General features: G+C 31.1%; 1 protein-coding gene across 1 annotated transcript in view; it reads right to left on the bottom strand.

Annotated features, from left to right (window-relative positions):
• LOC130742374 (metal transporter Nramp7.2-like) overlaps positions 1-6,033 on the bottom strand; it is a 35,523-nt gene extending 29,490 nt beyond the window's left edge. Inside the window, 11 exon segments of the mRNA XM_057594476.1 lie at positions 3,567-3,585; positions 3,587-3,696; positions 4,041-4,145; positions 4,240-4,413; positions 4,511-4,580; positions 4,673-4,854; positions 4,949-5,058; positions 5,185-5,289; positions 5,417-5,495; positions 5,805-5,845; positions 5,949-6,033. Of these exon segments, the coding sequence (XP_057450459.1) occupies positions 3,567-3,585; positions 3,587-3,696; positions 4,041-4,145; positions 4,240-4,413; positions 4,511-4,580; positions 4,673-4,854; positions 4,949-5,058; positions 5,185-5,289; positions 5,417-5,495; positions 5,805-5,845; positions 5,949-6,033 (1,080 nt within the window).
• Between the last annotated feature and the right edge of the window lie 11,329 nt (positions 6,034-17,362).

Here is a 17,362-nt window from a genome sequence, read left to right as displayed (position 1 = left end):
TTCAACAATTCTCTCCCAAGCCTGCATCCACTCCACACACCTTTCTCATAACCCAAACTGGTGAGATCCCTGCTGAGAAAGAGAAGGAAGATGATGATGTCCAGATCCTTGAGTCGCCTTTCAATGTGAAGCCCCTTCAACAAATTGCTTCCAATTTTGAAGATCGGATTCCAGACGCTGCTGAGACCTCCTATGTATCCTTGTCTAACTACTCAGCAGTCAACTCACAGGATCTGAGTTTCACTTCACCTGAGAAGACTGTCACCTCAAGGCAATGGCCAGACACTATCTCTGAAGATGAGCATATGGATGAATCAGATCACTCAGGCGTCGAGAAGGGTCATGAGATTGATTCCATTCCTTCTGAGCACATGGAAGAATCAAATGCTTCGAGCTCCAATGCTGCCAGAACTCCTTAACCTGTTCTGACCCTGGCCACCTCCTTCCTCCCTCAGAGTCTTCCTCAACTCATTCAGGAGTTTTCTGCAGAAGCAATCAGAAGGGTGAACTGGCTGTATCAGTTAACTGATGATCAGCTTGATGCTTCCCTTGTTGATAGTCTATGGTCTGCATTTGAGAAATGGTCAGAAGGCAAATGATCAGCTTGATGCTGTGATGCTCTCAGCAGAGGAAGAAGAAGAAAGCACTGATGGTATAGTCATTCTGGAAGATGCAGGTGCTGAAGAAGTTCAGCAGCAAGGGCCAATTCAAGTCGACATTGCAATGTCATCCGAGGCTGAAGATGCTCTTCATGTTCAGGCTCCAGAAGTTCCTACATCGGATCCAGCTCCAGAAGTTCCTACATCTGATCCAGCTCCAGAAGTTGAAGTTATTGCTGCTCGAATTGACAGAATTCAGAATGATCAGCAGAGATTGTTTCAGATGGTTGAGAAACAAGGACAAGTTCAGACTGAGCAAAGCAAGCAGATTGCAGAGTCCCCAAGCAAAATGGAAGCCATCATGAAGTATCTTATGGACAATCTTCCTTCCACCTCCAAGCCTTGAATCCCTCATCTCTATCATGCATACATTTAATTGTTATGACTGCATTTATTTTATGCTGACTATGCCTAATTATTCTTATCTGATTCAATGCACCGTCCATTTAGTAACTCACATGTCTTTATGATTTGATAAGTTTTATGCATGATTTTCTGTTACCTTTTCTCCTTATAATCTCCGCAATCCTTCTTCTCCATCACAACGCAATTCACTTCCTCATCTCTCTGTTTCATTCCTTCTTGTTCAAGAATGACTTCTGTCGACTTAATTTCTGAACTCAAGACTTTGGTATTTGACCAAGTCTTTCCATGGAGTGTTAATCTCTCTTCCTCTCAGATCTCTCAAGCTCTTGAGAAGATTGAGCATCTTCTGACCTGTTGACTCACTTCTCATCAGACTCACTGTCTTCAAAACCTTCAAGAAGTTCTGAATGATTCTCTGCCTGACCAATCGCCAGGAGGACATCGAAGCTCAGCTCTAGGGCATTTGCATGCTTCTGGAATACGAGGAAGATCACCATGAAGCGGATCAAGAGGCTGTCCAGGAGAATGTTGCCCTCAAGGAGGACCTGGCTACTCAGTTAGCCTCAATTGATAAGGACATTCGTCCTCTCCACCTTCAACTTCTCTCCATGAAGAATTCTCGAGCTTTCCTGTTTGTCTAGGCTTAGTCTTCTTCCTTCCTCTCGATCCCTTGTACTTCTTCTCCATTCAATAATAATAACCTATCTTATTTGCATCACTTCTCTGTTATTGTTATTGTTGTTTGCGTTTTTCACTCTTTTTGATTATGACAAAAAGGGGGAGTACGTAAATTGGTTTTTGAAAAATTTTTATATTACCTAAAACCAGTAGAGGAGAACAAGTATCAATACTTATAGCACATAGATATTGTCAAGCGTCTCAGATAAGGAATACATTTTGAACTAATCTTTCTTCTGACGTCTTATTCCAATTATATCTAGACAACTCTATGTTATTATGTGATATACGCTAAGTTCTGAACCATCACTTCTGATGAGTATACATCCATTCAAGCGTAAATTCGGATCACATAACCAGACTCCGAATCTAGATTCTTCACAAATTCATCAAGTCATAGATTCAGGGGGAGTCAGGGGGAGACCCTTGCTCAGAATCCGGTGTTAACTCAGATTCAGAAAGAGCATTGCAAACCGTTACACAAGGATAAGTTTAATCTCTGATCCTTCCTTTCCTGTGTATTCAGTTTATTGTGTAAAAATTGTTCATCAAAATACTTGTTTTGTCATCATCAAAAAGGGGGAGATTGTAAGATCAAGGTTTGATCAGTGGTTGCATCTCTATGTTTTGATGATTACAATTAAGGTTTGTGATGATGAACAATTGTGGTACCCTAACGTTTGTCTTTTTAAGTTGTGACAAACAGGTTCTGAATCTGACCCAAGCCTATTCGTTCAGAAGAAGAAGAACCAAGGGCTACTAAAAAGAGAGCTCATTAACCTACCATGTTCGTTCTGAACAGTGGCAAATACCTCAGAAGCTCTGAAGATGGAAGCTCTCAAGAAGATCTGAAGAACTCAAGTCAGAAGTTCTGAAGACCAGATGTTCCAGTGGAACGGTCCAGAAGCAGAAGACTCAAGTTCTGAAGATTTACAAGAAGTTGGTTCTGAAGGCCCAAGCTATTCTAGCTCTGACGATCAGAAGTTCTGAGGAACTCGTTCAGTAGCAGAAGTTGCAAGGTCAGAAGAATCCAAGCTTCTATCTGACGATGATCAGAAGCTTCATCAACGTTCATCTGAAGCTCCTTCATCTCAAGTCAACTGGTGAAAGGACAGGTCGCTATCACAGTACAACGTCGTACAAGTCTCAGTCTGTCCGCCACCTACCTTGTACAGCCTAGCAGTCTGATATTACAGAATTGCCACTCCAACGGATAAAACCCTAGCAACGGCTACATCACAAGCCTTGGAGTATATAAAGGCTGAAGGAAGAAGAAAGAGAAAAAAAAGAAACCGTGCTGAAAATATTCAACATATACGAACCATTCTCTTAGCATTATTTCTTCACTGTTCTTAAACATCTGAGTTTACTATTCGCTTGTTAGAAGCACTCATTGTAAACCCGAAACCTTTTACATCATATTGTAAAGTTCATCAAGAGACCAAGGTTGGTCGGATCTTGAGAGGACTGAATCAAGGCTGATTCAGTATTTAGCTAGTCTTAAGAGGATCGGTAGATCAGCTTCTTAAGAGGATACTAGTGAGAAAATCAGTGTACTGTTAGTCACTTAGCAGGTTGCAAAGTGCAGTTGTAACACTCATTGATTTTAGTGGATTGCCTTCATCAGAAGAAGGAAGAAATCACCTTCACAGGTGGACTGGATTAGCTTGAGCTTTTATCTCAAGTGAACCAGGATAAAATACTCGTGTGCTTTACTTCCTATCATTCAGCACTTAGTTTTTATCTTTGAGTTTTGAAAAAGGCCAAAAGTTAACCCGAGATACAAAAACTCTATTCAAACCCCCCCTTTCTAGTGTTTTTCGCACCTTCACTAAAGAATGACAAATTTTAGAATATACAAACCGATGCGATTATGATAAGCACCAGCACCAGCAGATCCACCAATGATAGAAACAACAAGACTAGGTGCTATGGCAATGATCCTTGTCACCAAGTTCCTAATCCATTTTTTCATCTTCAAGTCTAAGAAACCCTGTATATAGCAGTAGCAACAACCAAACAAAACCTTATTTCAGTAAACCATTAAAAAAACAAATCAGTTATTATTATTGAATTGTTTTTTTTTGATAAGCCAAACTTGTATTATAACTTGGAGTACAAGGGTACTCCAACCCGTAATACAAAGAGAACAAAACAATAAAAAAACAAGAAAACAACAGAAAATTAAACAAAACACAAGATAGGAAACCAAAGACTATGCCAGGAAATTAGCACGGCTAAGGCACTAACACTGACAGTACATGTGGATTACCCACTGCAACACCCTACATATTATTGAATTGTTTGATTGATGATTTTCCAAATTAATTAAATAACCTGCATGATGTATTGCCCTGCATAGGTTCCAGTGATGGCAGAACTTTGTCCTGTGGCTAGCAATGCTATCGCATAAATGGTTGAGCTCGACCTTCCCAACACATTCTATATGCAAAATCACATGTGAATTGGTTAATTAGAGCTAAACATGATATCATGATTTGATTAATTATAGCATGCATCTCATAAAATTAAGAACCTTGAGAAGGAAAGAAGCAGAGTTAAGGGTAAGGTCATTGCATTGATCAGTATTTTCTGCAGAAAGGTTGGTCGCGGAGCAAACAGTGCCGGACACAGAAATCATTGCCACATTGATTAGAAATGCCACAAACAGCGCGGACCCACTCTCTATGAAAAAGAACCTACATGCATGCTACAAAATCAACCAGATTGGTGAAATGAGTTTTAAGTGTAGAGTACCTCCAACATCAAGCAGAACTATAAATTTCTTTGTTTGAAGAGTGACTTACATTGATGCCGCGAACGGAAGTAGGTACTTTTCTAGACAGCACTAGAGCAGAGTGGAGGAAAAGATTGTGCCTGCATTTTTTCAAAAGAAAAAAAAATTAGTTTAAAATATGTTAATAATAGCATGTTACTAAGTTAAAGGGAATGAGAAAGAATATGAGTACGGCATGACAAGGGCACCCAAAAGGGCAATAGCATCGCCTGTGGCTTCATGATTGCTGAGTTTGGGTGTAAGCACTCCTTTTAATACACCAGAAGCAGAGGGTTTGACATAGGCTATTTCCACAAAGAAACATGCAGCCATCACAAAAACTAGGATTGCTTTAAGCAGTTCCAGCTTCCTCACCTACCCAAAACATCAGTATTGAATTTAATACCGATATTAAGACAATTTATATTGTTCATATTTCAAATAACAATCATAGAAAGTTAAAAATTACCCCAAATCTCTGGAGGCCAAGAAGCAAGAGAGTGCTGCAGCCAGTTAGGAGAACTCCAACCCATACTGGTATGTGGAAGAGTATGTTAAGCGCAAAGGCCGTGCCAATCACTGCAACAATGTATCAAGTTTGTATATAATTAGTTAATTTACAAGTCTAATTATGAATACAAATTGTATGCCATTTTTTGATTGAAAGGAAAAAAGAAAACAAGAAAATTGAAAACAAATTAGTACCTTCAGGTATGTCTGCAGCTATGACAGCAGCCTCTGCTAATAGCCACAAGCAGTACTTCACAAATAATGGGTATTCTGCTTTACATATTTCTGAAAGGTGTTTGCCTGCACAATTCAAGTAAATAAATAGTAAAAAGAATTATTACAAGCAAATGAAGTCTGAATTGTGGAATAGACACAAAAAGATAATATCATTTGAAATGTTATGATTGTGCTCTATTTTGGGTCTTACCAGTACAAACACCAAGATTTGCAGCCAATGACTGAATTATAAGAGCAAACACCAACCCAATAAGTATCACCCACAGCAGCTGAAAACAGCACCAACATTATGTTAGAGACTAGAGAGCTTATGTTTAATTTAAGATAACAAAACCTATGTCAATGTATCTGTTAATTAATTTCTTCATACATCTTTTTTTTTGAGAACAAAAATTTTATTCAAGATTGAACCAAAAGATGAGGACAGTCCCCCTCATCTGGGAATGATTTACACTGAAACAGTAGAATTGAAATAGAAAAAATCTTTTACAAAAGCAGCACCACGTTTAGCCAGTTTATCTGCGTCATACATCTTAATTTGGTTTAAATCTTGGAATGTGACTTAATTGCTTTATTACCTCATATCCGTGGTTGGCTCCGGCTTGCAGATCAGTTTCCACTGCAAAAAATGAAAATTAACTTGTACTCAAGCACATATAGGCCCTGCCAGAGGTTGATATAAAGAGAGAGATATATAGAGAGAGTCGGTGAGAGAGAGTTACTATTTCCCGGATCAAGGTAGGCCAATGAGACTAAGAAACCAGGACCTACATGTGACAGAAACTTTCTCCATGGTTTCTGTGTCATTGGATAAGATGCTGTTAGAAAATATACATAATATAAAAAAATTCATATATATATATAAATATATATATATGTGTGTGTGTTGCTTGAACTTTTTCAGATAGTTGGTTGTGTATATATATACACATACATATAAAAGATAAATGAAGCTAGCCAAGATAGAAAATAGTAGTATTAAAACCAGCTTGCCATGAAAATTGTTGAAGCTTGAAACATTCACATTTTGATAGAACTAACCACTGAACCAACCATTTGTTGGTATTGAAAAAAATATTCAGCAACCTTAGTATGATTTTAGATTCTCTCGAGTCTCCAGCCGTCAATGGTTATGTTTGGCACGTTTAGCTGATAAACTAGCTGAAAGCTGAAAAGCTAGCTGATAGCTGAAAAGCTAGCTCATAGCTAAAAGTTGATAAGCTAGCTGAAAGCTGAAAAGCTACGTAATTGTAACAAAAGTGTTTGGTAAAACTAGCAGTTGAACAAGCTGAAATTGTAAAATGACATAAAAGGACATACTTGTATGATTATTTTTATATTTAACATTACTTTATTTTCACATTAATACCTATAAGATATTAATATTAAAATTATTATAACTTTAAATATTTTAATTTGACTCAATTTATTTATCATCTTAAAAATAGGTTTTCCGAAGGAACAAAAAAAATCATCTTAAAAATATAATATTAATTTTTACTTATTTTATTTTAACATTAATACCTATATGGTGGAATTTTAATAAAATAATAAGGATAAAAATGACAATAAATTCAATAAGCTATAAGCTACCTCAGATAGCTTATAGCTTAAAGCTTTAGGCTATGGCTATGTTTGGCATGTTTAGCTGATAAGCTAGCTGAAAGCTGAAAAGCTAGCTGAAAGCTTATAAGCTAACTGATAGCTGAAAGCTGATAAGCTAGCTGAAAGCTGATAGCTAAAAGCTGAAAAGCTACGTGATTGAAACAAAAGTGTTTGGTAGAACTAGCTGTTAAACAAGCTGAAATTGTAAAATGACATAAAAGGACATACTTATATAATTATTTTTATATTTAACATTACTTTATTTTCACATTAATATCAATATGATATTAATATTAAAATTATTAAAACTTTAAATATATTTATTAGCTACAGTTATATATCATCATCTTAAAAATATAATATTTATTTTTATTTATTTTTATTAATATAATATTTATAATACTTGTGGTGCGCAGCGGTGTGACGGGAATGATGGCGGAAACTGCATACGTAAGTGTGAGGGGAAAATAAGTTTAGTGTTTTTATAAATATATAAGGAGAAAAAGTTTGATGCACCGATGGTGTAAAGTTTTTTTACACCGTCAACCAATCAGATTTTAAGGATGTGAGAAAATCTCTCTTTTCATTTAATTTCTTTAATTGACATGTCACATCCTTGAAATCTGATTGGTTAACGGTGTAAAAAAACTTTACACCGTCGGTGCATCAAAATTAAACTCATATATAAGGGTAATGGTAGAATTTTAATAAAACAATAAGGATAAAAATGAAAATAAATTTAATAAGCTATAAGCTTTAAGCTTTAAGCTACTTGAGATAGCTTATAGCTTAAAGCTTTAAGCTACTAAAATAAGCTCCTTCACCGGCCCCGTTTGGAAAAACAGCTTAATTAAGCGCTTATGGTCATAAGCGCTTATGATATAAGCGCTTATTCATAAGCTATTTTTAAAAATTTATTGAAATAAATTAAAAATAAGCTGTATATAAGCATAAGCTGTTTTTCATAAGCTATCCTGAGTAGCTTATGAAAATAAGCTGAAAATAGCTTTTGGTTTGCCATAAGCTGTTTGCATAAGCTCTCCCAAACACTGACATAAGAGCTTATGCTGTCAGATAAGCTCAAATAAGCTCTTTCAAATACTTTTGAAGAGCTTTTAAGCTAGTCAAATAAGCTTTAAGCTACTAAAATAAGCTACTTCAGCTAGCTTATATCATATTTGACTAGCTTAAAGCTTATTTGACTAGCTTAAAAGCTCTTCAAAAGTGTTTGGTGAAGGAGCTTATTTTAGTAGCTTAAAGCTTTAAGCTATAAGCTATCTCAAGTAGCTTAAAGCTTATAGCTTATTAAATATATTCTCATTTTTATCCTTACTATTTTATCAAAATTTCACCTTTAGCCTTATATGTTTTCTACTAAACCTATTTACCTACTCATTTTCCAATGTACCAAAAAAAAACTTATTTATTTATCAGTTATCACACTTGTCTCATATGTACATTGTTCCCGCACAGAAATAATTACTACTTCAGAATAAAATAAATAATTTTATATTACAAATTACAAATTATTTTTTTATTCTATTTAATTTAATAAAAATATAGAAAAGTAAATAAGTAAAAATTAATATTATATTTTTAAGATGATAAATAATTTGAGTGAAATTAAAAAATTTATAATAATTTTAATATTAATATCATATAGGTATTAATGTGAAAATAAAGTAATGTTAAATATAAAAAAAAATTATACAAGTATGTCCTTTTATGTCATTTTACAATTTCAGCTTGTTCAACAACTAGTTTTACCAAACACTTTTGTTCAAATTACGTAGCTTTTCAGCTATCAGCTATCAGCTTTCAGCTAGCTTATCAGCTTTCAGCTTTCAGCTAGCTTTTCAGCTTTCAGCTAGCTTATCAGCTAAACGTGCCAAACATAGCCTTAAGCTACTGAAATAAGCTTCTTCGTCAAACACTTTTATAGAGCTTTTAAGCTAGTCAAATAAGTTTTAAGCTAGTCAAATAAGCTAGCTGAAATGGCATGTCAAACATAGCCATTAAATCACCAAGAATTCCTTAATTAAAAAAGCTACTATTTTTTATTTAGATTAATCTTAACTATTTCGATGGCCTACAACTGCGTAAGAGAGAGTTGTAGAGAACCTTTGCAGCAAATGGTTCAAATTGTGGAAAAATGCATAAAATTAATTAATAGACATATATACCACGTGATTTGAATGAGATGGTGTGTGAGAATCTAATACTATATAGTTTAAGACTCATCAGAATCCTACGTGTCAATCATATAGAGCTTCATCTTTAATGGACACGTGTCAATCAATCGAAATTCAACAAATCTATCTATCTATCTATCTATCTATCTATCTATCTATCTATCTATAAAGGAAGAGTTTTTGCTACCTTGGGGGTAACTTTGTCATTGAACAATTCATTGTACATAATTCTCAAATTAAGTATGGACATTTGTGTAAAAATATTACTTATTTTCGTTAGATTGGATCAGGGCCATTGATTGCATCTCCAATATTATTGGCTTTTGCCCTTCTTTCAAATGTTAATTTCTCTTCATCTCCACATTCAGCAGTTACAACTTCTCATCAACCTTTTGAGCTTCAAAAATCTTCCACCTTCAAACAAATTTAATTCGCATAGTTTCTTATTCTCCCACCTTCTCAAGTTCCACCTTATCACCCATCTCTTCAGCTTCAACCATCTTCCTATAAAATCTCTTAAACAAGTTTTCCTCACATCAAAGCACACACACAGTAGAGAAACACCATTGTACCAGCCCTTTGCACCACATGCGCCGATTTCGACATAAAGGTATGACTCAATCTCCTATGCTTTAGTCATTTGATTATTTTCGGTTTCATATCTCAATAATCTTTCTCACTTCAAAACCATCTTTGCCATCAATTGCATTCTTTTGTTCTTGGTTTATGTATTTTCTTTTTTAACTTCTTGCTTGATGAATTACACTTTTTTCCCTTGGCATTTAATCATGCTTGCAAGTCCTACTCTCAACGAAGGAAGTTGTGGTTTACTTGAAGATGTTCAACTTTAGGTATCACTTTAACGTTTGATAATTTTCTTTGTTCATTTCATATATTTAAGTACAAATGTCTTCAAGCAATGTAACTTTCTTGCTTTTTTATTTTGATTAATTTAGTATCAATTTAGTTGATCAAATGATATTTTTTTCTTCTAATCCGGTATAATGAAGTCTTTTTTCTCCTTTTACATTTCATTGATTTAGTTTCAATTTGTTTCTTCTTTCAGATTTTTTTATTGTTGTTTTCAATTCTTCCAATGTTACATCTTGAAAACATGTAAGTTTCTTGCATTTTTCAAAAATTTTATTGTTTCATTATGAACATAGTCGGCTAAATGAGAGTCACATTTATTTTATTTAACAAATAGGTGTGATGTTGTCATCTTCATCATCCACATTAAGTTTAATTCAATTTATGTCATTTACATTATGAATGTGGTCACAAATTTTATATTATTTTTTCCGTTTTCGATTTAATTCTACCTTCTTATTTCTTTTATATATCAACTCTATTTTTTGAGTTTTGTTTCATTTTTGTTTATTTAATTAAAAAAATAAAAAATTGAAGGATTAATAACATTCAAGTTAAATTATTTCTATCTTACTATTTTATTAAAAAACTCAATCATAAGATAAATAAATTAAATTTTATTTAAATACCTACTTTTAGTTTCAATTAAAATTCATTTCCCCATCGTTATAGTTTTAATAGTTTTAAAAATAAACTTTTTTATGGTAATTATCGTTGTTTGAAGTTTCATTTTAAATTAAAAAGTTTCTTCTACCGTTTTATTTTTAATAAATTTAAACATGGGTTTTATTATTCTTTATTCTTTGAAATATTAATCAACTAATAATTAATATCTATCTATCTATCTATCTATCTATCTATCTATACTATCTATAAAGGAAGAGTTTTTGCTACCTTGAGGGTAACTTTGTCATTGAACAATTCATTGTACATAATTCTCAAATTAAGTATGGACATTTGTGTAAAATACTACTTATTTTCGTTAGATTGGATCAGGGCCGTTGATTGCATCTCCAATATTATTGGCTTTTAAACATGGGTTTTATTATACTTTATTCTTTGAAATTTTAATCAACTAATAATTAATATTAAGAATAAACCTTGAAAGTTAAAGGTCACTTAATAAAAAAAAAAAACTGTCGTGTCCCTTTCTTTTGAACTTCCTTCATCATTGTCATTTTATAGACTTCTACTATTAATTGAAAATTATTTTAAATAAATATATTATTATATATTTTATAGGAGTTCTAAAATTCAAAAAGGTATTTATATTTATTTGTATATAATATAATGGATAAGTTTAAAACATGTAGGGTAAAATAGTCTATCAATAAACAATGTTTCATATATTTATTTTTACCTATGAACTTTTAAGTAATTATACATATTATTTCATATGAGATTTTTCAAAACAGTTCGATATTTAGCAGACTTTTAATCTCAGTCGTTCGATATCGCCTTGAACTTTCTCCATCAATATTTGTATATAACTTTATACTATTAAGCTTAAAGTATTTTCAATGTTTTTATTATTGTTTAACTTATATGAGTTATGGAATGTCATAGGTCAAAGTAAATATTAAATATGATATTAGTTATTAATTCCATAAGACACATATTATTAGTTTAGATTTGTTGAAGTACTAATCAACTAATAATTAATATTAATAATAAACCTTAAAAGTTAAATATCACTCCATAAAAAAAAACTTCCCTATCCCTTCCTCTTGAAATTCCTTCGTCAATCTAATTCTATAGACTTATACTATTAATTGAAAATTACTTTAAATTTTTTTTTATTATTTATTGCATATGAGTTATGAAATTCAAAAAGAAATCATTAATTAATCTATAATATAAAGGAGAATTTTTTGCAACCATGAGGGTAAAAATGTAATTTAATACTTTAATACACATAAGTGAAAATTTTTCCATGGTCATATACGTAAATTTATGAGTAAATTAATATGAAATCAATCTTTGTCATTCATTACTTCTAATCCTAATCATTGATCATTTTATTATGAAACCTTTTGTACAAACTTTTTATATTCTTGACTGTTTTATTTGTTGCTTTTGTAACTCCTGATTATAAATTATAGAATGTCACAGGATAAAATTAATTTTAAATATGATGTCACTAAAAAAACATATAGTGTATATTAGTTAAAATATTAATCAACTAATAATTAATATTCATAAAGAACCTTAAAAGTTAAAGGTCATTCAATGAAAAAACTCTCCTAATTCTTCCTCTTGATCTTCCTTCATCAATATCATTTTATGGACTTATACTATTAACTTCAAATTATTTTAAAAAAATTATTATTATTTATTTCATATGAGTTATGAGCCTCAAAAAGATAAACTTAATATTAAATACAATCATACAAAAAATACTACATTTATCTGTAGAGTACAATAAAATGGTTATATCAAAAGAATAAATTTAAAGCATCAATTAGATAAACAAGGACAAACGACACAAATAAAAAAAACAAATGCACTCATAAAAAAACTACGACAAAAAAAAACACAACCAAAAACATAAATAACACTTCGCAAAAATACACCTAATTATAAAAAAAATTATTTTTCTCATTTTCTTACAAATAAATAATTTAAAAAAAAACATAAGAAAACACAATACAAAATTTAAATGTATACCCCCGTGCAACGCACGGGTAAAAAATACTAGTTATCAATATGAAACTTTGATTATACATTAACCTATTCTTTTTTTCAAAATTTCAAAATTCAAAATTTACGAATTCAAAAACTTAAATAAATCGGAATTGAATTTAGATTTTTTAACTAACTCAAAATTTGTGGATTAGTTTAGATTTAGTCAAGTAGAAGTATTTGAGGTTAACAATGCACCTGGTCTTATATTCATCCATCTTCAACTCATAAAAAAAATATTCAAAATACAAAATTTAAAATTATTTAAATAAAACTTCATTATAAAAAAACCATCTAATCTAATCTAATATCTAATATCAATATCAATCAATATCAATATCAATATATATATTAGAAAAGAAGAACTTCTATCAAGCTGATTTAGTGACGTGTCATTCTCACGTTAATTCTTAGTGACGTGTCATTCTCACGTTAATTCTCATAAAAAAAATTCCACGTGTCATTCTCAGGTTAATTCTCATAAAAAATACATTTTTAAATTTTAAATTTGATTAGGATTTAGGTTGTTTATTTCTTAATTTATTTTTAGAGTATTAATTAATTTTTATTGAATTTTCGGATTTTTAATTAATTCAAGATTTTATGAGTTTTTATTGTGATTTGTTAGATTTTGATAGTTTTTATCTATATTTATTTAGTACCTTTTTTAAATTTTAGATTTGATTAGGAATTAGGTTGTTTATTTCATGATTTTATCTTAATTTATCTTATTATTTATTTTTAGAGTATTAATTAATTTTTATGGTATTTTTTTTATTATCTCTTTAAATTAGAAAAAGTCTCAAGCTTAATTTACTACATATTTACAGGAATCTCGTGACTTCTTCTTTTATTCTTTCTCATGATCCACAATGTAAAAAAAATATATGTAATGCTGAGATTATAATCCATTAAAATTTAAAAGATTTTTCCTAATTATCTAAGATACTGCATCAATCATCTCCTCCTCTATATATTAATATATATTAGAAAAGAATTAGATAACTTATCTTTGGTTGACACGTGTTTCCTAATTCCAAAACAGATATTGAAACCGAATTTTAAAAGATTTGCCATAATTATCTAAGATTTAAGCAAACACGCATAATCACATTCATGATTAATTGATATATCAAATACAATAGACATATTCCCCGTGCAACGCACGGGAAAAAAACACTAGTTATATCTAATATTATATACTCTGAGAGTTATCAGAATCTTATGTGTCAGTAATCTAGAGCTTCCATACTTTTAGGTACATGTGTCAAGCTATCAAAATTCATGACATTTTCAATATGCAAACTTGATAATTATTATACACTAACTATTTCAAAATTCAAAATATAAGGTAATTTTAAGAAATATACACTATTTGAGGAATATACTCTATAAATATTCTACTTTGGAAAATACACTAAAGAAAAATAAATTAAATTAAATTCACACGTATGCTCTCAATTCTACATGTGACCACAACAAACCACACATGCTATTAATTTTAAAAGTTAGTTACTCTTTTAAGAAAATCATTTTAAATTTATGGCAAGTTTTTTTTTAACTAAATTTATGGCAAGTTTAGTTTCTTTTTTGAAAGCCAAGTTTAATTCTTCACTACAGAGTTATTTGATTTTTTTTTCGGATGTACCATAAAAAAAGAGTTATTTGATTTTGCATTATTTTCGGGTGAAACAGTGCAGATTTTTTCCAACTAAATGTCACTATTCAATGAATCTATTATTTTGAAAAGTTCAATTTTCTGGCATTTGCTCTACAAAATTCTCATAACAAACTATGTAACCGGGAAATCAAAAATATCTCATTTCAAATTAATTGTTAAAAAAGCATATTGTTATATTCTACGAGAAGACACAAAATACATGGGTCATTGATGGTCGTACTATCACTCTCATTGTTATAATTTGTTATTTAATTTTTCTTTTGGTTTCAGGTAACCTACATTGTTGTTAGACCTTGATCGCACATTTGGCCGAGCAATTCAAGCACCATAATCATCAATATGTTGCTTCTCAAATTCTCTCAGAGATCCATTCAATATATAGACCAACCTATCTTCATTCCAAGCTATTTTGGACCTGTTTGCAAGATATCTTTTTTGGTTTTGATTTTAAGTTGCTTTATAATATTCCTTGTGATTTGAATGCTTTGTGTTTGTTTGTGAACACGTTAAAAAATTTGGCTTTTTAACTGTGTTGTGTTTAATGCTGCTAGGTCTCTTGATAAATCCAAACTTGCTTATAAGATTGTGTGAAAGAGAACGGGAACATAGAAGCTTTCAAAAATCATAAAAAGAGAAAACAATGTTTGATGAAAGGAAGGAGATGACTCATTAAAAATTGAGATTCTTGCTACAGTCAGCCCTGAATGAGATGGGAGCTACTCATTGAAAGTGGTATTTTTCCTTAATTTTGTTGATATAAAAATCTACCTGTGGGCAAATATTCTGATTGTGTGCACGCATTAGTCTTCAGATGGCAAATCGAAACCTTTTTCCTTTTTTTCTTCATTCTTTCTCATATGGACTTGGTGAGATTTGTGAATTTTGTGCCCATTTCAGTTGACACTATGGGGAAAGGAAATCAAATGCACCTTGTGCCACTTAATTAGTCACTTCAAGAACTACAAATGAAGGTGGAGAGAGGCTTTTTGATTCTTGGTTTTCAATGTAAGTTCTTCTAATGGGAGCTTTTACTAAACACCAATATTAAGATTTTATATTTCTGGAGTTTTCAATGTAAGTCCTTCAGCAGTAGCTTACTTGATTTTTCTTCCCCTTTTGGCAAAATTTGATGTAATTGACAGTATTTGTTGGGGAATTTTTACTTTCGCGGGTTGGCCTCTTCAAAGAGCACAGGAGTAAGGAGTTCAATAAGCAGGTACCACAGACCGGTCAAATCCAATTAATATTCAAAGAATTTCATTTTTCTATGATAAAGAGCTCACACATACAGGAAAATGATAGAGTGAAGAATGATGTTTTAAAACTAATATCATTTTTATATTTTTGGCTCAATAAAAAAATTACAATCAAATTTTAGGTTCTTCCAAACTAAATTTTAGGTACATAATAAAAAAGTATTTATGACATTGTTATATTTAAAAGTAATATAGAATATCTATGCAGGTTCCAAGTATGTGTACCAACCAAACTTTGATTAATAAGTCCAACGAGAAGTTGAAAATTCAAATCAATATCAATAAGAAAAATATTTACCAATCACATTTGGAAAATACAAAGAGAAATTGAAAAAAAAATCCGGTTTTCCACTTTCAATCACTAAAAATTAAAGATTTTATTGTTTTTGTAACAAATTCATAATTTTGATTTTTTTTATAGGCCTTAGTTTTGAAATTCAGAATTTAAATTTTACCTCCATCTACCGAGTGGCATATTTTAAATTCAAATTTTTTTATTCATCTTGAAAATGCGCCAGCATCAGAATTCGAATAATAGGAGACTTGTCTTTTTTTTTTTAAAATGAATGCTGTATAAAGTAATAAATTTTAATATTTATTTTATCATAAAATTTGAAATGCACCACCATTCAAATTTAGCAATTTAAAATTCATTATAAATTTATTCTCACACATGGAAAAACTGATGTCTATTCTTTGCAGGTAAAACCATATTTAAAAGAAAAGGACAAAATGCGACTTCATAAAAGGATTTATTTTGTACTAAATTTTTTACTTCAAGTTGTTTTCAAATAGTGAGATCCTTCCCAGTTATTTTTTATGTAATTTTTGTTCATTATACTTCTAAATTAAATGTTAGTTAAGATGTTGTTCATTCCACTTTTGTAAGCTATAACAATTTTGATGAAATTTATGTTACATGTTATATTTATTTTGCCTTTAGGTAATCTACAGATGCAAGATTATATTGATATAATTTGAACTTAATTTTCGGTATGGATTATCCTCTTCATGTTCAAATTAAAATTTCTGCTATTAATTTATATTTGTGCTTATGATCTCCTTGATTACACTTGCAAGGTGGGTTAACTATTGTAGAGTTATAATCTGTGGAGATCTTTATGATCTCAACTCAGTTGCTACTTTGTGCATTATAGGTGCTGCTTCAATTACACCTACACTTATAAGCAAGAGTCATAGACTCATACCATTCATTTATTTTTTTGGTAAGTAAAATTGTATTGAGAAGGTACTAGGGGTACCTCAACCCATGGTAAATATAAGGGAAAAGAAAAAGAAAAAGTCCAAAAGATAATGTACAATGACAAAAAGAAAAAGAAACGGACATAAAAAAGATGTAATTTATACGTTGAAGACTTGAAGGTAAACAAAAAAAACTCTCATGCACATACATTGCATAGATACACACACTATATTTTATTTTTCTTCACTGTTCACCCCGTGCAGGGCACGTGCACGAATACTAGTTGCTAGTGTTCGAGGGTGTCCCATTGTTCGCTGCTATTCGATTGCTACCATTAGTCACTTGCTGCTGCATTGCCATCATCATCATCACTAGCTCTTTCTCCAGCTCTTCCACTCACTCTGCTGCCACTGGCCGAACAAAAAGAAACATACTCCTACATATATTCCTGAAATAATTACCTATTGATTGCAATGCATTAATGGCACTTCAATGCATTAATTAGTTATCAACTCTTTTTTTTTCTTCTCCGAAAAAAGTGTATGAAATATTAATTGTATAACCTGTAATGCATATAATTAAAATATTAAATTAGTTAAAATATTTATTTTCAATCAGAAAAGTTAAAAAAATAATACAATGAAAA

The sequence above is a fragment of the Lotus japonicus genome, chromosome 1 (assembly GCF_012489685.1).
Source record: "Lotus japonicus ecotype B-129 chromosome 1, LjGifu_v1.2".
NCBI classification, from domain to species: domain Eukaryota; kingdom Viridiplantae; phylum Streptophyta; class Magnoliopsida; order Fabales; family Fabaceae; genus Lotus; species Lotus japonicus.
The sequence above is the reverse complement of the archived record's forward strand: the minus strand, read 5'-3'. Positions and strand labels throughout refer to the sequence as shown.